The sequence below is a fragment of the Oncorhynchus tshawytscha genome, unplaced genomic scaffold (assembly GCF_018296145.1).
Source record: "Oncorhynchus tshawytscha isolate Ot180627B unplaced genomic scaffold, Otsh_v2.0 Un_contig_4237_pilon_pilon, whole genome shotgun sequence".
NCBI lineage: Eukaryota > Metazoa > Chordata > Actinopteri > Salmoniformes > Salmonidae > Oncorhynchus > Oncorhynchus tshawytscha.
In genome coordinates this window covers 86,976-110,742 of record NW_024609655.1, presented here as the reverse complement: position 1 = coordinate 110,742, position 23,767 = coordinate 86,976, and the positions used below count along the sequence as shown (strand labels likewise).

Below are 23,767 nucleotides of genomic sequence, written 5' to 3'. Positions count from 1 at the left end.
GGGGAAGAATTACGCTGCTTGACGCTCCTATGATATATGTTTATGTTGGGCCTTCAGCCTTTCTATAGTATAGATGTTTATGTTGGGCCTTCAGCCTTTCTATAGTATAGATGTTTATGTTGGGCCTTCAGCCTTTCTATAGTATAGATGTTTATGTTGGGCCTTCAGCCTTTCTATAGTATAGATGTTTATGTTGACCCCTTCAGCCTTTCTATAGGATAGATGTTTATGTTGGGCCTTCAGCCTTTCTATAGTATAGATGTTTATGTTGGGCCTTCAGCCTTTCTATAGTATAGATGTTTATGTTGACCCCTTCAGCCTTTCTATAGTATAGATGTTTATGTTGAAGCCTTTCTATAGGATAGATGTTTATGTTGGGCCTTCAGCCTTTCTATAGTATAGATGTTTATGTTGGGCCTTCAGCCTTCAGTTTATGTTGACCCCTTCAGCCTTTCTATAGTATAGATGTTTATGTTGGACCCCTTCAGCCTTTCTATAGTATAGATGTTTATGTTGACCCCTTTCTTCAGCCTTTCTATAGTATAGATGTTTATGTTGACCCCTTCAGCCTTTCTAGTATAGATGTTTTTATGTTGACCTTCAGCCTTTCTATAGTATAGATGTTTATGTTGACCTTTCTATAGGATAGATGTTTATACCCCTTCAGCCTTTCTATAGTTAGATATGTTGACCCCTTCAGCCTTTCTATAGGATAGATGTTTATGTTGACCCCTTCAGCCTTTCTATAGTATAGATGTTTATTTCTATAGTTGATGTTTATGTTGGGCCTTCAGTCTTTCTATAGGATAGATGTTTATGTTGACCCTTCAGCCTTTCTATAGGATAGATGTTTATGTTGACCCCTTCAGCCTTTCTATAGTATATGTTTATGTTTAGCCTGTTGTTTATGTTGACCCCTTCAGCCTTTCTATAGGATATATGTTTATGTTGGGCCTTCAGCCTTTCTATAGGATATATGTTTATGTTGGGCCTTCAGTCTCAAATTTATTTATATAGCCCTTCTATCAGGATATCTCAAAGTGTTTATGTTGAAGCACGGTGGCCTCCCTTCAGTCTTTCTATAGGATGTTCAAATGTTCATGTTTATGTTGACCCCTTCAGTCTTTCTATAGGTATAGATGTTTATGTTGGACCCCATTCAGGTAGTCCTTTCTATAGCCTTTCTATAGATGTTTTATGTTGACCCCTTCAGCCTTTCTATAGGATAGATGTTTATGTTGACCCCTTCAGCCTTTCTATAGGATAGATGTTTATGTTGACCCCTTCAGCCTTTCTATAGGATAGATGTTTATGTTGACCCCTTCAGTCTTTCTATAGGATAGATGTTTATGTTGACCCCTTCAGTCTTTCTATAGGATAGATGTTTATGTTGACCCCTTCAGCCTTTCTATAGGATAGATGTTTATGTTGACCCCTTCAGCCTTTCTATAGGATATATGTTTATGTTGACCCCTTCAGTCTTTCTATAGGATAGATGTTTATGTTGACCCCTTCAGTCTTTCTATAGGATAGATGTTTATGTTGACCCCTTCAGTCTTTCTATAGGATAGATGTTTATGTTGACCCCTTCAGTCTTTCTATAGGATAGATGTTTATGTTGACCCCTTCAGCCTTTCTATAGTATAGATGTTTATGTTGACCCCTTCAGTCTTTCTATAGGATAGATGTTTATGTTGGGATAGATGTTTATGTTGACCCTTCAGTCTTTCTATAGGATAGGATAGTCTTTCTATGTTTATGTTGACCCCTTCAGTCTTTCTATAGGATAGATGTTTATGTTCACTATTGGAGTCTTACATTGTTCCTTCTGTAGTTTTTCTTTTCTTCTATTGGCGAAGGACATGACAAATGACTGTTCTACTGTCCCCATGGCCCTGTTACTCTGCGCTAGGCGGAACAGAGCGTTTGTCCTTTAGTCAACACTTGCCTGTCCTTCAGTCTTTCTATAGGATAGATGTTTATGTTGACCCCTTCAGTCTTTCTATAGGATAGATGTTTATGTTCACTATTGTTCACTGTCTCTGGCCCTCGGAACAGAGCGTTTGTCCTTTAGTCAACACTTGCCTCACCTTTCTCTAACTCCCCCCACCCCTCTCTCTCCCTCCATTTACCTCCTTCTGTCCCCCCCTTCTCTATCCCCCTCCTCTCTCTTTGTCCCCCTCCCCTCTCTCTTTCTCCTTCTGGCTGACAAGTTAAGCCCAAAGGGAGTCTCACTCGGCGCTTCAGGGAGGGAGGGAGGCGTGTGGAGGAGAGGAGAGGAGAGGGGGATGAGTGAAAGGAAAGAAGCGGGTTTGGGCTAAGAAATATTCTCTGCATCTTGATGTAGCATGCTGCTACGTCTTCCTGGTTCTCCTCCTCTGATTAACGGTTTGATCTCAGGAGTTTTCTCTTTCAGTTCCTGTCCTCTAATGTATGTGAGAAGGGCTGCCTCCTCTCTCTCTGTGGGCTGCAGAAACCCAGACAGATGAAAGGGGATGCTGTGTTCTTCCCTGTGCTTCATGAACATTCAGTCTTTTTAACCCCCGGTTTGCAGCCTGCACTGCATTCTGGTTAGTGCATTTTCCACTGCTGCAAGAGCATCTTTGATAATGACCAGATCAGAGTGAACGTACGGACAGACATGAACCCCATGTATTGACATTGTGATAAATATATTAGGACACAAATCTGTGTTTAATTCCTCTAAACAGCGGAGTCCATCGGCACTTCCTTATCTTTGTTCAATCTCTATCGCAGTCCTCACTGCCCTTTCCCACCTGGATAACAGGAACACCTATGTGAGAATGGTGTTCATAGACTACAGCTCAGCGTTCAACACCATAGTGCCCTCCAAGCTCATCACTAAACTCAGGACTGAACAACCCTGGGACTGAACACCTCCCTCTGCAACTGGATCCTGGACTACCTAGGATCCAGGCCCTAGGATCTACAAAAAGTTCTACAGCTGCCCCATTAAGAGCATTTTGACTGGCTGCATCAACGCTTGGTATGGCAACTGATTGGCAAGGCAATACAGGGCGTAGTGCGTACATCCCTGAGGCCGAGCTCCCTGCCATCCAGGACCTCTATACCAGACGGTGTCAGAGGAAGGCCCTAAAAATGGTTAAAGACTCCAGCCACCCAAGTCATAGATTGTTCTTTCTGCTACCTCACAGCCAGCGGTTCCGTAGCACCAAGTCTAGAACCAACAGGACCACGAACAGCTTCTACCTCCAAACCATAAGACTGCTCAATAGTTAGTTGAATAGTTACCTAGTGCAGTGAGCCATGTTGTTATAATTTTTTTTTTACCCCCTTTTTGTAGTATCCAATTGTTTTTAGTAGTTACTATCTTATCTCATCGCTACAACTCCCGTACGGGCTCAGGAGAGACAAAGGTCTTGAGTCCCCAAGCCGCACTGCTTCTTAACACAGCACGCATCCAACCCGGAAGCCAGTGTGTGTCGGAGGAAACAACATGCCCCAAGCAACCTGGTCAGCGTGCACTGCGCCCGGCCCGCCACAGGAGTCGCTAGTGCGTGATGAGACATAACCAATTTATAACCAATTTATCATTACTCAGTACTGGTACCCCTTGCAGACAGTATAGACATGTTATCATGACTCAGTACTGGTACCCCTTGTAGACAGTATAGACACGTTATCATGACTCAGTACTGGTACCCCTTGTATATAGACATGTTATCATGACTCAGTACTGGTACCCCTTGTATATAGACATGTTATCATGACTCAGTACTGGTACCCCTTGCAGACAGTATAGACATGTTATCATTACTCAGTACTGGTACCCCTTGCAGACAGTATAGACATGTTATCATTACTCAGTACTGGTACCCCTTGTAGACAGTATAGACACGTTATCATTACTCAGTACTGGTACCCCTTGTAGACAGTATAGACATGTTATCATGACTCAGTACTAGTACCCCTTGTAGACAGTATAGACATGTTATCATGACTCAGTACTAGTACCCCTTGTAGACAGTATAGACATGTTATCATTACTCAGTACTGGTACCCCTTGCAGACAGTATAGACACGTTATCATGACTCAGTACTGGTACCCCTTGTATATAGACACGTTATCATTACTCAGTACTGGTACCCCTTGTAGACAGTATAGACAGTTATCATGTTACTCAGTACATACCCCTTGTAGACAGTATAGACATGTACTCAGTACCCCTTGTAGACAGTATAGACATGTTATCATTACTCAGTACTGGTACCCCTTGTAGACATAGACACGTTATCATTACTCAGTACTGGTACCCCTATGTAGACAGTATAGACAGTATAGACACGTTATCATTACTCAGTACTGGTACCCCTTGTATATAGACAGTATATTACAGTACTGGTACCCCTTATCATATAGACATCATTACTCAGTACTGGTACCCCTTGTAGTATAGACATGTTATCATTACTCAGTACTGGTACCCCTTGTAGACAGTATAGACATGTTATCATTACTCCCCTACTAGACATGTATCCCCTTGTAGACAGTATAGACATGTTATCATTACTCAGTACTGGTACCCCTTGTAGACAGTATAGACATGTTATCATTACTCAGTACTGGTACCCCTTGTATATAGACATTTATCATCAGTACTGGTACCCCTTGTAGACAGTATAGACATGTTATCATGACTCAGTACTGGTACCCCTTGTAGATAACATGTTATCATGACTCAGTACTGGTACCCCTTGCAGACAGTATAGACATGTTATCATTACTCAGTACTGGTACCCCTTGTATATAGACACGTTATCATTACTCAGTACTGGTACCCCTTGTAGACAGTATAGACATGTTATCATTACTCAGTACTGGTACCCCTTGTAGTACTAGTACCCCCCTTGTAGACAGTATAGACATGTTATCATGACTCAGTACTGGTACCCCTTGTAGACAGTATAGACATGTTATCATTACTCAGTACTGGTACCCCTTGTAGACAGTATAGACATGTTATCATGACTGGTACCCTTGTAGACAGTATAGACATGTTATCATGACTGGTACCCCTTGTAGTACTGGTACCCCTTGCAGACAGTATAGACATGTTATCATGACTCAGTACTGGTACTCCTTGCAGACAGTATAGACATGTTATCATGACTCAGTACTAGTACCCCTTGTAGACAGTATAGACATGTTATCATGACTCAGTACTGGTACCCCTTGTAGACAGTATAGACATGTTATCATGACTCAGTACTGGTACTCCTTGTAGACAGTATAGACATGTTATCATGACTCAGTACTGGTACCCCTTGTATAGACATAGACACGTTATCATGATCATGACTCAGTACTGGTACCCCTTGTAGACAGTATAGACATGTTATCATGACTCAGTACTGGTACCCCTTGTAGACAGTATAGACATGTTATCCATGACTCAGTACTGGTACCCCTTGTAGACAGTATAGACACGTTATCATTACTCAGTACTGGTACCCCTTGTAGACAGTATAGACATGTTATCATGACTCAGTACTGGTACCCCTTGTATATAGACACGTTATCATTACTCAGTACTGGTACCCCTTGCAGACAGTATAGACATGTTATCATGACTCAGTACTGGTACCCCTTGTAGACAGTATAGACACGTTATCATTACTCAGTACTGGTACCCCTTGCAGACAGTATAGACACGTTATCATGACTCAGTACTGGTACCCCTTGCAGACAGTATAGACATGTTATCATGACTCAGTACTGGTACCCCTTGTAGACAGTATAGACACGTTATCATTACTCAGTACTGGTACCCCTTGCAGACAGTATAGACACATTATCATTACTCAGTACTGGTACCCCTTGCAGACAGTATAGACACATTATCATGACTCAGTACTGGTACCCCTTGCAGACAGTATAGACATGTTATCATACTCAGTACTGGTACCCCTTGCAGACAGTATAGACATGTTATCATGACTCAGTACTTGTACCCCTTGCAGACAGTATAGACATGTTATCATGACTCAGTACTAGTACCCCCTGCAGACAGTATAGACACGTTATCATGACTCAGTACTGGTACCCCTTGCAGACAGTATAGACATGTTATCATTACTCAGTACTGGTACCCCTTGCAGACAGTATAGACATGTTATCATGACTCAGTACTTGTACCCCTTGCAGACAGTATAGACACGTTATCATGACTCAGTACTGGTACCCCTTGCAGACAGTATAGACATGTTATCATGACTCAGTACTTGTACCCCTTGCAGACTGTATAGACACGTTATCATGACTCAGTACTGGTACCCCTTGTAGACAGTATAGACATGTTATCATGACTCAGTACTGGTACCCCTTGCAGACAGTATAGACATGTTATCATGACTCAGTACTGGTACCCCTTGTAGACAGTATAGACACGTTATCATGACTCAGTACTGGTACCCCTTGTAGACAGTATAGACACGTTATCATGACTCAGTACTGGTACCCCTTGTAGACAGTATAGACACGTTATCATGACTCAGTACTGGTACCCCTTGTAGACTGTATAGACACGTTATCATGACTCAGTACTGGTACCCCTTGTAGACAGTATAGACACGTTATCATGACTCAGTACTGGTACCCCTTGCAGACAGTATAGACATGTTATCATGACTCAGTACTGGTACCCCTTGCAGACAGTATAGACACGTTATCATGACTCAGTACTGGTACCCCTTAGTAGACAGTATAGACACGTTATCATGACTCAGTACTGGTACCCCTTGTAGACAGTATAGACATGTTATCATGACTCAGTACTAGTACCCCTTGTAGACAGTATAGACACGTTATCATGACTCAGTACTAGTACCCCTTGTAGACAGTATAGACACGTTATCATGTTACTCAGTACTGGTACCCCTTGTAGACAGTATAGACACGTTATCATGACTCAGTACTAGTACCCCTTGTAGACAGTATAGACACGTTATCATTACTCAGTACTGGTACCCCTTGTAGACAGTATAGACATGTTATCATTATCATGACTCAGTACTGGTACCCCTTGTAGACAGTATAGACATGTTATCATGACTCAGTACTGGTACCCCTTGTAGACTGTATAGACACGTTATCATGACTCAGTACTGGTACCCCTTGTAGACTGTATAGACACGTTATCATGACTCAGTACTGGTACCCCTTGTAGACAGTATAGACACGTTATCATGACTCAGTACTGGTACCCCTTGCAGACAGTATAGACATGTTATCATGACTCAGTACTTGTACCCCTTGCAGACTGTATAGACACGTTATCATGACTCAGTACTGGTACCCCTTGTAGACAGTATAGACACGTTATCATGACTCAGTACTGGTACCCCTTGTAGACAGTATAGACATGTTATCATGACTCAGTACTAGTACCCCTTGTAGACAGTATAGACACGTTATCATGACTCAGTACTAGTACCCCTTGTAGACAGTATAGACACGTTATCATTACTCAGTACTGGTACCCCTTGTAGACAGTATAGACACGTTATCATGACTCAGTACTAGTACCCCTTGTAGACAGTATAGACACGTTATCATTACTCAGTACTAGTACCCCTTGTAGACAGTATAGACATGTTATCATGACTCAGTACTGGTACCCCTTGCAGACAGTATAGACATGTTATCATGACTCAGTACTTGTACCCCTTGCAGACTGTATAGACACGTTATCATGACTCAGTACTGGTACCCCTTGTAGACAGTATAGACACGTTATCATGACTCAGTACTGGTACCCCTTGTAGACAGTATAGACATGTTATCATGACTCAGTACTAGTACCCCTTGTAGACAGTATAGACACGTTATCATGACTCAGTACTAGTACCCCTTGTAGACAGTATAGACACGTTATCATTACTCAGTACTGGTACCCCTTGTAGACAGTATAGACACGTTATCATGACTCAGTACTAGTACCCCTTGTAGACAGTATAGACACGTTATCATGACTCAGTACTAGTACCCCTTGCAGACAGTATAGACACGTTATCATGACTCAGTACTAGTACCCCTTGTAGACAGTATAGACACGTTATCATTACTCAGTACTAGTACCCCTTGTAGACAGTATAGACATGTTATCATGACTCAGTACTAGTACCCCTTGTAGACAGTATAGACATGTTATCATGACTCAGTACTGGTACCCCTTGTAGACAGTATAGACACGTTATCATGACTCAGTACTGGTACCCCTTGTAGACAGTATAGACATGTTATCATGACTCAGTACTGGTACCCCTTGTAGACAGTATAGACACGTTATCATGACTCATTCTGTATCTATTATTACATGTTTAACTTTTCTATTATTTCTCTCCTGTCTTTATCTCTGTATTGTGGGGAAGGACCTGTATGTATTTTACTGTTGGTCCACCTGTTGATTACAAAGCATGTGACAAATAACATGTAATTAAATGTGTTCATAGACTTGTTCCTTCTTCTTGGTATAGACTTAACAGTGAACACAACCTGTTTAATGTACATTCCTCATTAGTTAAAATTGTGGTGGTTTGTGTGTGTCTGTGTGTGTGTGTGTAAAGAGAAGAGAAAGGAGACGATGACAGGGAAAACCTGATGTTGTCAGAGTGAGCATGTTGTCATCCTGTTCTAATCTATAGAGGGAATTTATGAGGCGTTTGATGGGAAGCAACACCAGATAAACGCTGTCAGATAACCGGTGGCAGGTGAACCATACATAAGCAGATAATGTGACAGGGAAGGGTGTGTATGTGTGTGTGGGTGTGCGTGTGTGAGACAAGGTTAGAAGTAAAACGACTTTGCTAACTTGACATCAAGAGCAATCCCATCAACTTTTCACCTCTGATAACTTCCTATCCTTGTGGCATCCCTCCAATATGTGTATGAAGATGAACATATTTATATAATTTATTGTCCAATATATCCCAAAATATTTATATAATTTATCCTCCAACATATATATAATTTATCCTCCAATATATATATAATTTATCCACCAATATTTATAGAATTTATCCTCAAAAGGGTGATTTTGTCTTGCTCAGTGAGTTAGAAATGATCAATGGTATTAGTGATTAAAGTTCCTCATTCATGGAACAAATTTAACAACCAAATGCATTCTTTAGTCTGGTTGTTTTCTCTTAAGTAAAACATAACTTAGAAAAGAGAATGAAACTGCAGTAAAAATACAAGAAATGTAATGTATTTCAGGTTTATAAATCTACTAAAGGGAGAGCACATTGTTATTCTCAATACCTAAAGGATGTGGAGGATTTATAAACCCTGTCTCCTTAGTGCTATTCTACACAATGTGTACAATTGGGAAGGAAAAAGCCAATCTAACAACAAATAATGAGGTTGGAAAACACATCACTACTGAGCACAGAATGGTTTAGGTTTATTTTGTGTGTGAATTGTAGAGGCAGGAGACTCTGAGACCATAACACACAACTCCTATAGGGACAAAGGAACCATTAGTGAAAGTCAGGCCTCGATATCCTGCAGTGTTTCTCTCACAACTCCAACTCTACTGTAGGAACCATTAATGAAAGTCAGGCCTCGATATCCTGCAGTGTTTCTCTCACAACTCCAACTCTACTGTTGGAACCATTAGTGAAAGTCAGGCCTCGATATCCTGCAGTGTTTCTCTCACAACTCCAACTCTACTGTAGGAACCATTAGTGAAAGTCAGGCCTCGATATCCTGCAGTGTTTCTCTCACAACTCCAACTCTACTGTAGGAACCATTAGTGAAAGTCAGGCCTCGATATCCTGCAGTGTTTCTCTCACAACTCCACTGTTGGAACTTTTCAAATGACTGTTTGTTGATAAACTCCCAGCTTACATTGTGAACCATGCAGTGATGACGGTATATGACAAACCACCTAGTTGGTAACGTGACTAATCGCATAATGTATTGCGGATATATATTTAATGGATATACATTATCACTGACTATAGTAATTTAAAACTCACCTAAAACACTGTCAGAACAGCATTGGTTAAGATATAAAGTGAGAAATCCATCTCTTGAAAAATCTGTCATTTTGTCCCTCGCTAAACAAAGTGCGTCCAAATGGCACCCCACTTCCTTTCTAGTGCACTACTTCGCTTTGTTTTACCAGGGCCCATACTGCATGTCTCTGGTTAAACGTAGTGCCCTATAGGGAATAGGGTGCCATTTGGGACACAGTCAATGCATGAAGATATATGGGATGGGGATAATTAAAACAATCTATCCATCCAATAACAGCAGCAGCAGAGGAATAAGAAGTATTCTCATTGCTGCCGAGTTAAGACACTTCTTTGTACTTTAACAAATGACTGAAATATTCCTAAAAGTTTTGAAAGGTACAATATCTTATTTCTTAAGACTTAACTCTTAAGGATAAAAGAGTTAAAAATAAATACACATGAACGTATCATTAAAAGGTCTTGGGAAACCATGGCGACCAACAGTATATACCAAGTATGCCTTTATATCAGGGACGGATGTGGTTAGTGAATGGCATATCTCTAACGTGTTAACCTTAACAAGAGGACATTTTTAAACACAACCTCATTGGTTTCCATGGAAAAGACGGAATAGATTTGTGACCAACTGAAAGCTGACTCACAGCAACAGGTGGCTTTTTGTGTGTTACTAATGGCACCCTATTCCCTACGTAGTGCACTATGGGGCCTGGTCAAGAGTGGTGGACTATATAGGGAATAGGGTGTTATATTTGGGACTCAGCCAATCTCTCTGAGAAGTCATGACTGGAATGGATGCGTTGTGCAGCTTCAAAGGGATTCATCTGCAGCTGAGAATAGCTGTTCCATTAACTCCAGTGTGGCTCAGCTGGTAAGAGCGTGAAGCTTGAAACGCCAGGGTCACGGGTTTGATTCCTGCTGGCGGTCATAAAGGCTACACTCAAATGTATGCACTCACTGTACTGTGAGACACTTTGTATAAAAGCATCTGATAAAATTTACAGCGAGTATACAAAACATTAAGAACATCTGCTCTTTCCATGACAGACTGACCAGATGAAATCGGAAGTTTACATACACTTAGGTTGGACTCATTAAAACTCATTTTCAACCACTCCACAAAATTCTTGTTAACAAATTATAGTTTTGGCAAGTCGGTTAGGACATCTACTTTGTGTTTGACACAAGTAATTTTTCCAACAATTGTTTACAGACAGATTTCACTGTACCACAATTCCAGTGGGTCAGAAGTTTACATACACTAAGTTGACTGTGCCTTTAAACATCTTGGAAAATTCCAGAAAATGATGTCATGGCTTTAGAAGCTTCTGATAGGCTAATTGACATAATTTGAGTCAATTGGAGGTGTACCTGTGGATGTTTTTCCAAGGCCTACCTTCAAACTCAGTGCCTCTTTGCTTGACATCATGGGGAAATCAGCCAAGACCTCAGAAAAAGATTTGTAAACCTCCACAAGTCTGTTTCATCCTTGGGAGCAATTTGCAAACACCTGAAGGTACCACGTTCATCTGTACAAACAATAGTACGCAAGTATAAACACCATGGGACCACGCAGCCGTCATACCTCTCAGGAAGGAGACGCTTTCTGTCTCCTAGAGATGAATGTACTTTGGTGCAAAAAGTGCAAATCAATCCCAGAACAACAGCAAAGGACCCTGTGAAGATGCTGGAGGAAACAGGTACAAAAGTATCCATATCCACAGTAAAACGAGTCCTATATCGACATAACCTGAAAGGCCGCTCAGCAAGGAAGTAGCAACTGCTCCAAAACCTTCATAAAAAAGCCAGACTACGGTTTGCAACTGCACATGGGGACAAAGATCTGTCACGTTCGTCATAACGAGGAGACCAAGGCGCAGCGTGATTGGAATACATTCTTCCCTTTATTTAACGAAGAACACTTAAACAAACAAAACGTGCCTCTATAAACAACTAGTGCTGACATGCAACTACACATAGACAACAACCCACAAAACCAAAATGGCAACCTAAATAGGATCCCCAATCAGAGACAACGATAAACAGCTGCCTCTGATTGGGAACCAATTCAGGAGACCATAGACCTACATATACCAAGACAAACCAAAACCCTAGACAAGTCAAAAACACACATACCACCCTCGTCACACCCTGACCTAACCAAAATAATAAAGAAAACAAAGATAACTAAGGTCATGACAAGATCATACTTTTTGGAGAAATGTTCTCTGGTCTGATGAAACAAAAATAGAACTGTTTGGCCATAATGACCATACTTATGTTTGGAGGAAAAAGGGGGAGGCTTGTAAGCCGAGGAACACCATCCCAACCGTGAAGCACTGGGGTGGCAGCATCATGTTGTGGGGGTGCTTTACTGCAGGAGGGAGTGGTGCACTTCATAAAACAGATGGCTTCATGAGGGAGGAAAATGATGTGGATATATTTAAGCAACATCTCAATTGTCACGCCCTGGTCTTAGTATTTTGTGTTTATATATTTATTTGGTCAGGCCAGGGTGTGACATGGGTTTATTTTGTGTTGTGTTTTTGTATTGGGGTTTTAGTAGGTATTGGGATTGTGGCTGAGTAGGGTTGTCTAGTAAAGTCTATGGCTGCCTGAGGCGGTTCTCAATCAGAGTCAGGTGATTATCGTTGTCTCTGATTGGGAACCATATTTAGGTAGCCCGGGTTTCACTGTGTGTTTGTGGGTGTTTGTGGGTGATTGTTCCTGTCTCTGTGTTTGTTGTCACAAGATAGGCTGTATAGGTTTTCACGCTCCGTTTGTTGTTTTGTATATTTAAGTTATTTCATGTTTGTTCATTTTCATTAAAGAACATGAGTAACCACCACGCTGCATTTTGGTCCGCTTCTCTTTCAACGGAAGAAAGCCGTTACATCAATATCAGTCAGGAAGTTAAAGCTTGGTCACAAATGGGTCTTCCAAATGGACAATGACCCCAAGCATACTTCCAAAGTTGTGACAAAATGGCTTATATTGTAGTGGCCATCACAAAGCGAGCAAGGAGGCCTACAAACCTGACTCAGTTACACCAGCTCTCAGGAGGAATGGGCCACAATTCACCCAACTTATTGTGGGAAGCTTGTGGAAGGCTACCCGAAACGTTAAACAATTTAAAGGCAATGCTACCAAATACTAATTGAGTGTATGTAAACTTCTGACCCACTGGGAATGTGATGAAAGAAATAAAAGCTGAAATAAATCGTTCTTTCTACTATTATTCTGACATTTCACATTCTTCAAATAATGTGGCGATCCTAACTGACCTAAAAAAATGAATTTTTACTAGGATTAAATGTCAGGAATTGTGAAAAACTGAATTTAAATGTATTTGGCTAAGGTGTTTGCAAACTTCCGATTTCAACTGTATGATCACTTGTTAAATCCACTTCAATCAGTGTAGATGAAGGGGAGGAGACAGGTTAAAGCAACACACTGCTTGGAGTAACCCTGGATTGTAAACTGTCATGGTCAAAACATTTTGATACAACAGTATCTAGGATGGAGAGAAGTCTGTCCATAATAAAGTGTTGCTCTGCATTCTTAACAACCCTATCAACAAGGCAGGTCCTGCAAGCCCTAGTTTTGTCGCACCTTGACTACTGTTCAGTCGTGTGGTCAGGTGCCACAAAAAAGGACTTTGCAATTGTCTCAGAACAGGGCAGCAGAGAGATTCACTTCATCATCATCATTCATCATTTATGAGAGTTATTGACATGTTGAATGCACACAGCTGTCTGTTTGAACTATTGGCACACAGCTCGGGCACCCATACATACCCCACAAGATATTCCACAAGAGGTCTCTTCACAGTCCCCAAGTCCAGAACAGACTATGGGAGGCGCTCAGTACTACATAGAGCCATGACTACAAGTAACTGATGCAAGCAGTAAAATTAGATTTAAAAAACAGATAAAAACCACCATACGGAACAGTGTGGACGCAACACAAACATTGGCACAGACATACACATACACAATAACACACTATACACACACACACACACACACACACACACACACACACACACACACACACACACACACACACACACACACACACACACACACACACACACGGATTTAGTACTGTAGATATGTGGTAGTGGTGGAGTAGGGGCCCGAGGACACACAGTGTGTTGTAGATATGAGGTAGTGGTAGAGTAGGGGTCTGAGGACACACAGTGTGTTGTAGATATGTGGTAGTGGTGGAGTAGGGGCCTGAGGACACACAGTGTGTTGTAGATATGTGGTAGGGGTGGAGTAGGGGTCTGAGGACACACGGTGTGTTGTAGATATGTGGTAGTGGTGGAGTAGGGGCCTGAGGACACACAGTGTGTTGTAGATATGAGGTAGTGGTAGAGTAGGGGCCCGAGGACACACAGTGTGTTGTAGATATGTGGTAGTGGTGGAGTAGGGGTCTGAGGACACACAGTGTGTTGTAGATATGTGGTAGTGGTGGAGTAGGGGCCTGAGGACACACAGTGTGTTGTAGATATGTGGTAGTGGTGGAGTAGGGGTCTGAGGACACACAGTGTGTTGTAGATATGTGGTAGTGGTGGAGTAGGGGTCTGAGGACACACAGTGTGTTGTGAAATCTGTGAATGTATTGTAATGTTTTTAAAATGGTATAAACTGCTATAATCTTGGTGGACCCCAGGAAGAGTAGCTGCTGCTTGGGGATCCATAATAAATACAAATACAATGAAGGATTTTTAAGCCATGAGACAATTGAGAAACGGATTGTATATGTGTGCCATTCAGACGGTGAATGGGCAAGACAAAATATTTAAGTGCCTTTGAACGGGGTATGGTAGTAGGTGCCAAGCACAACGGTTTGTGTCAAGAAATGCAACGCAGCTATGTTTTTCATGCTCAATAGTTTCTTGTATGTATCAAGAATGGTTCACCAACCAAAGGACATCCATTCAACTTGACACAACTGTGGGAAGCGTAGGAGTCAACATGGGCCAGCATCCCTGTGGAATGATTTCGACACCTTGTAGGGTCCATGCCCTGACGAATTGAGGCTGTTCTGAGGGCAAAAGGGGGGTTGCAACTCAATATTAGGAAGGTGTTCTTAATGTTTGATATGCTCAGGACTACAACTCAGTATATATTAAAAAGTTGCTACAACTTCACTGAGGGGTAACTCTACTTTACATCTTTCCAACCAATACAATTCCTGAATACAATCATTATAATAATATAACAAATGCCATTTAGCATTTTTATCCAAAGCGACCAGGAGTTCCCTGCTTTTCTTAACTTGTTCTGAGCACCTGAGATTCACGATGCAATCTGACGCACGTCAAATCAGTTGCCTTGATCTTTTGATATTTGCGAGGACTATGACCTATGCACAGATCTTTACAGGAAACCAACTGATCGCAATAGCTTGTTGAGGGCTGATAGCTGTCACACGCCTCCCTTGAAACACAGTTATAACCAATTCTGTTGAATCAAAAGAACCTGCAAAAAACAATCACACATTGACTTTGATCTGAAACCATTCCTGTGATTATTGTGTTTTTGTAAATAATATTGTGTTTAATTATGATGAAATCGTATCTATGATCGTCTGATATCCATTCATTTATGTGTATTATGGATAGTTCTAAATTGACCAATGATATCATGCCACAGTCGGTCATGATTACAAACACCTGCACAAGTCCAATGAAATCCTGAAGACAGCTTGCTGTTGAAACGTTGGTGAATAATACATGATTGCGTCAGAGCTCTTGGAGTCGGCAGCTTCTCCTTGTCTTCTGAAGTTTCCATAGCGACTCACAGTAAAGTGAGTGTGTACATCTTTGTGAACATGGTATATAGTGCATCGTGCATGAATACATCTTTACAAAGGGGTGGTCACGGGAATCAAACCCACTATGCTGCATCTACGGTCCACCTAAAAATACTTTGTCCACATACAACAATCACGTTAAAACACTGTTTTTCTTTGATGAATTGGTAACGCTTCATTTGAACTGTTTAAATATAGGATGTACATTTCAAACAAAGTGTTTTCCAGAAAAATAAATACATTGAAAGCATCTCAGAGTAATAATTGGTGTTAACTGTTTACTGTAAACAGAATGACCTTAGTTTGATACTCAAAAAGAGCTAACACTTTACTTGACACTCAGTGTCATAACATGTCATAACAGCTGACATAACTGCTAATAACCTGTCATAATATGGTCATAACACTGTCATGACACATATATTTAGACCTGTTATGACATATATTGAGTTATTTTATGGCTGGTTATGACACCTACATAAGAGTGTTAAACCCACAAAGCAAAACATTCCATTACACCATAGCCTACGTGTCAACAGTATGTTTATGTTATATATTTAATTGCCCATATTAAATTACAATTGTACTGTAATTATGTACAGATTGATGTCGGACATGCACCTATCCCAGTTCTCTGTTTCTGGTGACTGGGATGAATGCAGGAGCAGATTTCAGGAGCAGGACAAGACACCCTCTTTTAGACTGATGACTGACATAAGGGCGTGTACGTGACAGGCCTATCTGGATTATATGATTATGATGTCATAATGCTTCTTGTCAGAGTGTATTTTCTTCATGTTATTTAAAATATGTTGGAAAAAAAATGTCTGTAAAAAAATATTTACAGCAGCAACAAAGAACTTTCAAACGAAAGAGAACTTCTTGGCAGGGAAAAATACATTTGAATAAATGTGGGTTTTGACACTCTTAAATAGGTGTCATTAACCAGCCATAAAATAACGCAATATACGTCACAACAGATGTAAGTATATGGGTCATGACAGTGTTATGACCCATATTATGACAGGTTATGTCAGCTGTTATGACATATTATGACATGGTTAGGACCATGGTTAAGATCATTCTGGTCTTTCCTCCACTACTTTGCTGCAAACGATTCATCTTTTATTTATATTCCTTGTGTCAGCCTAATTCTTCTCATTGCCTCATTGTTGAATAATTAATATAGTTTAACCGTATTCTCACAACAATGTTATCTGATAATGGAACTCATGAACATAGCTTATTTAACATTATGAATGTTCATAACAGATTTGCAGCTTCATTTAGAGAAAACGATAAGACAAATGAACCATTCAAAATCATATACACTGAAAGACTAAAGGCTTCATCACCTTCCTACTTTGTTGCACCTTAATCTCCTCTAGTAGCTCCAGAAAACATCTCCTCTAGTAGCTCCAGAAAACATCTCCTCTAGTAGCTCCAGAAAACATCTCCTCTAGTAGCTCCAGAAAACATCTCCTCTAGTAGCTCCAGAAAACATCTCCTCTAGTAGCTCCAGAAAACATCTCCTCTAGTAGCTCCAGAAAACATCTCCTCTAGTAGCTCCAGAAAACATCTCCTCTAGTAGCTACAGAAAACATCTCCTCTAATAGCTACAGAAAACATCTCCTCTAGTAGCTACAGAAAACATCTCCTCTAGTAGCTCCAGAAACATCGATCCGAAGCTCTCGTCACTATTGTACTTTGTACTGCATTGGTGCATTGTGTTTCTGGGTTCTGCTTGTATCCTGTTGTTTTCAGTTCTCCTCTGTAAAAGGGATTCTCAAATCTCAACGTAATCTCCTGATTAAACAAAGGAAACAAAAGTGGAATGCCATGCTTGTACTTACTGTAGAGGATGGTGCCCTGTGTAGCTCTGGTTTTGACAGTCAGATACAGGGTAACAGTGGTGTCTTTGGCAGGGTGAGAGGGATCCGCGCTGGCACCAGGAGACTGCAGCAGAGAGCCAAGGGGAGGCAGCTCCAGGTACGACGTGCCGTTGAAAGAGGGGATGAATATTGTGGTATCTGAAAAGAAAAACATTCATTATAAAATGATTCCTGACTTGAATGAAATCAAACAACATTATATTAAACATCCCTGTGACATCACGTATAGCAGGACTAAAACTAACAGGTCAATATTCTATATTAAAACAACCCCCGAACATCACATACAGCAGGACTAAAACTAATAGGTCATTATTCTATATTAAAACAACCCCCGAACATCACATACAGCAGGACTAAAACTAATAGGTCATTATTCTATATTAAAACAACCCCCAAACATCACATACAGCAGGACTAAAACTAATGGGTCAATATTCTATAAACATCCCCATGACATCACATACAGCAGGACTAAAACTAATAGGTCAATATTCTATATTAAACATCCCCATGACATCACATACAGCAGGACTAAAACTAACAGGTCAATATTCTATATTAAACATCCCCATGACATCACATACAGCAGGACTACAACTAATGGGTCAATATTCTATATTAAACATCCCCATGACATCACATACAGCAGGACTACAACTAATGGGTCAATATTCTATATTAAACATCCCCATGACATCACATACAGCAGGACTAAAACTAACAGGTCAATATTCTATATTAAACATCCCCGTGACATCACATACAGCAGGACTAAAACTAATGGGTCAATATTCTATATTAAACATCCCCATGACATCACATACAGCAGGACTAAAACTAATGGGTCAATATTCTATATTAAAACATCCCCGTGACATCACATACAGCAGGACTAAAACTAACAGGTCAATATTCTATATTAAACATCCCCATGACATCACATACAGCAGGACTAAAACTAATGGGTCAATATTCTATATTAAAACATCCCTGTGACATCACATACAGCAGGACTAAAACTAACAGGTCAATATTCTATATTAAACATCCCCATGACATCACATACAGCAGGACTAAAACTAATGGGTCAATATTCTATATTAAACATCCCCATGACATCACATACAGCAGGACTACAACTAATGGGTCAATATTCTATATTAAAACATCCCCGTGACATCACATACAGCAGGACTACAACTAATGGGTCAATATTCTATATTAAAACATCCCCGTGACATCACATACAGCAGGACTAAAACTAATGGGTCAATATTCTATATTAAACATCCCCATGACATCACATACAGCAGGACTAAAACTAATGGGTCAATATTCTATATTAAAACATCCCCATGACATCACATACAGCAGGACTAAAACTAATGGGTCAATATTCTATATTAAACATCCCCATGACATCACATACAGCAGGACTAAACTAATGGGTCAATATTCTATATTAAACATCCCCATGACATCACATACAGCAGGACTAAAACTAATAGGTCAATATTCTATATTAAAACATCCCCATGACATCACATACAGCAGGACTAAAACTAATGGTCAATATTCTATATTAAACATCCCCATGACATCACATACAGCAGGACTAAAACTAATGGGTCAATATTCTATATTAAACATCCCCATGACATCACATACAGCAGGACTACAACTAATGGGTCAATATTCTATATTAAAACATCCCCGTGACATCACATACAGCAGGACTACAACTAATGGGTCAATATTCTATATTAAAACATCCCCGTGACATCACATACAGCAGGACTACAACTAATGGGTCAATATTCTATATTAAACATCCCCATGACATCACATACAGCAGGACTACAACTAATGGGTCAATATTCTATATTAAACATCCCCATGACATCACATACAGCAGGACTACAACTAATGGGTCAATATTCTATATTAAACATCCCCATGACATCACATACAGCAGGACTACAACTAATGGGTCAATATTCTATATTAAACATCCCCATGACATCACATACAGCAGGACTACAACTAATGGGTCAATATTCTATATTAAACATCCCCATGACATCACATACAGCAGGTCTAAGACTAATAGGTCAATATTCTATATTAAAACATCCCTGTGACATCACATACAGCAGGACTAAAACTAACAGGTCAATATTCTATATTAAACATCCCCATGACATCACATACAGCAGGACTAAAACTAATGGGTCAATATTCTATATTAAACATCCCCATGACATCACATACAGCAGGACTACAACTAATGGGTCAATATTCTATATTAAACATCCCCATGACATCACATACAGCAGGACTACAACTAATGGGTCAATATTCTATATTAAACATCCCCATGACATCACATACAGCAGGACTACAACTAATGGGTCAATATTCTATATTAAACATCCCCATGACATCACATACAGCAGGTCTAAGACTAATAGGTCAATATTCTATATTAAAACATCCCCATGACATCACATACAGCAGGACTACAACTAATGGGTCAATATTCTATATTAAACATCCCCATGACATCACATACAGCAGGTGTAATGATCCTCGTATGAAGGAGTGGAACAAAACGCAGCGTGGTAAGAGCTCATGATAAATGTAATCCTCAAAACACTCGAACAAAATAACAAAAAGGGAAAACCGAAATAGTCCTGTCAGGTGCAGACACTAAACAGAAAACAACTACCCACAAAACCCAAATGAAAAAGGACAACTTATATATGATCCCCAATCAGAGACAACGATAGACAGCTGCCTCTGATTGGGAACCACACCAACATAGAAATAAAGAAACTAGAATGCCCACCCGAGTCACACCCTGGCCTAACCAGAGGTGCGGACTCCAGCCACAAAACCTGACTCTAAAAGGGAAGGTCCGGGTGGGCATCCCTTCACGGCGGCAGCTCTGGTGTGGGACATAGACCCCCTCCGCCCGCAGATCCCTCCGCTTTGGTGGCGGCCCTGGTGCATGGGCCGCCACCAAATCTGACATATTCGTTATGTCACATAGCATGTTTAGGGTAAGAGACAGAAATATCATAAAACTAGGTTGTAAATATGTGTGAATGAATGGTCTTCTGAGCTCAGCGTGATGATAGTGTTGTCTAATGAGCGAGTGGCATGTCTAGATTAGAGTCTTTATTATCCCACATATCTAGAGTAGTCTTTATTATCCCACATATCTAGAGTAGTCTTTATTATCCCACATATCTAGAGTAGATTAGAGTCTTTATTATCCCACATATCTAGAGTAGAGTCTTTATTATCCCACATATCTAGAGTAGAGTCTTTATTATCCTACATATCTAGAGTAGAGTCTTTATTATCCCACATATCTAGAGTAGTCTTTATTATCCCACATATCTAGAGTAGAGTCGTTATTATCCCACATATCTAGAGTAGAGTCTTTATTATCCCACATATCTAGAGTAGAGTCTTTATTATCCCACATATCTAGAGTAGAGTCTTTATTATCCCACATATCTAGATTAGTCTTTATTATCCCACATATCTAGAGTAGTCTTTATTATCCCATATATCTAGAGTAGAGTAGAGTCTTTATTATCCCACATATCTAGATTAGAGTCTTTATTATCCCACATATCTAGAGTAGTCTTTATTATCTCATATATCTAGATTAGTCTTTATTATCCCACATATCTAGAGTAGAGTCTTTATTATCCCACATATCTAGAGTAGAGTCTTTATTATCCCACATATCTAGAGTAGAGTCTTTATTATCCCACATATCTAGAGTAGAGTAGAGTCTTTATTATCCCACATATCTAGAGTAGAGTCTTTATTATCCCACATATCTAGATTAGTCTTTATTATCCCACATATCTAGATTAGAGTATAGTCTTTATTATCCCACATATCTAGAGTAGAGTATAGTCTTTATTATCCCAAATATGGGATAATAAAGACTCTACTCTAGATATGTGGGATAATAAAGACTCTACTCTACTCTAGATATGTGGGATAATAAAGACTCTACTCTAGATATGTGGGATAATAAAGACTCTACTCTACTCTAGATATGTGGGATAATAAAGACTCTACTCTAGATATGTGGGATAATAAAGACTAATCTAGATATGTGGGATAATAAGACTCTACTCTACTGTAGATATGTGGGATAATAAAGACTCTACTCTAGATATGTGGGATAATAAAGACACTAATCTAGATATGTAGGATAATAAAGACTCTACTCTACTCTAGATATGTGGGATAATAAAGACTCTAATCTAGATATGTGGGATAATAAAGACTCTACTCTACTCTAGATATGTGGGATAATAAAGACTCTAATCTAGATATGTGGGATAATAAAGACTACTCTAGATATGTGGGATAATAAAGACTCTACTCTACTCTAGATATGTAGGATAATAAAGACTATACTCTAGATATGTGGGATAATAAAGACTCTACTCTAGATATGTGGGATAATAAAGACTCTACTCTACATATGTGGGATAATAAAGACTCTACTCCACTCTACATATATGGGATAATAAAGACTACTCTAGATATGTGGGATAATAAAGACTCTAATCTAGATATGTGGGATAATAAAGACTACTCTAGATATGTGGGATAATAAAGACTCTAATCTAGATATGTGGGATAATAAAGACTACTCTAGATATGTGGGATAATAAAGACTCTACTCCACTCTACATATATGGGATAATAAAGACTACTCTAGATATGTGGGATAATAAAGACTCTAATCTAGATATGTGGGATAATAAAGACTACTCTAGATATGTGGGATAATAAAGACTCTAATCTAGATATGTGGGATAATAAAGACTACTCTAGATATGTGGGATAATAAAGACTCTACTCTACTCCACTCTACATATATGGGATAATAAAGACTACTCTAGATATGTGGGATAATAAAGACTCTAATCTAGATATGTGGGATAATAAAGACTACTCTAGATATGTGGGATAATAAAGACTCTAATCTAGATATGTGGGATAATAAAGACTCTACTCTACTCTAGATATGTGGGATAATAAAGACTAATCTAGATATGTGGGATAATAAAGACTCTACTCTACATATATGGGATAATAAAGACTCTACTCTAGATATATGGGATAATAAAGACTATACTCTATATATGTGGGATAATAAAGACTCTACTCTAGATATGTGGGATAATAAAGACTCTACTCTAGATATGTGGGATAATAAAGACTCTACTCTAGATATGTGTGATAATAAAGACTAATCTAGATATGTGGGATAATAAAGACTATACTCTAGATATGTGGGATAATAAAGACTCTACTCTAGATATGTGGGATAATAAAGACTCTAATCTAGATATGTAGGATAATAAAGACTCTAATCTAGATATGTAGGATAATAAAGACTCTACTCTACTCTAGATATATGGGATAATAAAGACTCTACTCTAGATATATGGGATAATAAAGACTAATCTAGATATGTGGGATAATAAAGACTATAATCTAGATATGTAGGATAATAAAGACTCTAATCTAGACATGCCACTCGCCCATTAGACAACACTATCATCACGCTGAGCTCAGAAGACCATTCATTCACACATATTTACAACCTAGTTTTATGATATTTCTGTCTCTTACCCTAAACATGCTATGTGACATAACGAATATGTCAGATCAGGTAACATATAACCAACTACATTGGGAGACAACTATCTAGCTTAGCGTAAATTTGTGTCTCTCAGCTTAGCAACATACCTCATAATTGTGAGCACCAGGAGCGTCCGTGTAGCCTCTCCCAAATACATTGGTTAAATGACACTATTTTGCCATATTCTAAAAAGAGCATGTTGTATATAGTTCATAGTGAGTGATGAGTCCAGAGACGAGATGAGGACAATTACCATCTGGTTAGCACTCTATTTCTCTGACCATTAAGCTTTTCTTCAGCTCATTTAATCAGCTCATCAGATAACATGGAAAGTTATCAATCATAC

The 23,767-nt window shown here is 39.6% G+C and overlaps 1 protein-coding gene across 1 annotated transcript in view; it reads right to left on the bottom strand.

The window, feature by feature from the left end:
- The window catches only part of LOC112241036 (protein eyes shut homolog), a 138,796-nt gene extending 118,027 nt beyond the window's left edge, over positions 1-20,769 (bottom strand). The window contains exons 1-2 of the mRNA XM_042316659.1: positions 20,673-20,769; positions 17,694-17,870 (exon numbers count right to left, since the gene is read on the bottom strand). Coding sequence (XP_042172593.1) covers positions 17,694-17,870; positions 20,673-20,769 — 274 coding nt within the window. The remainder of the gene's footprint in view (positions 1-17,693; positions 17,871-20,672) is intronic.
- Positions 20,770-23,767: the final 2,998 nt, after the last annotated feature.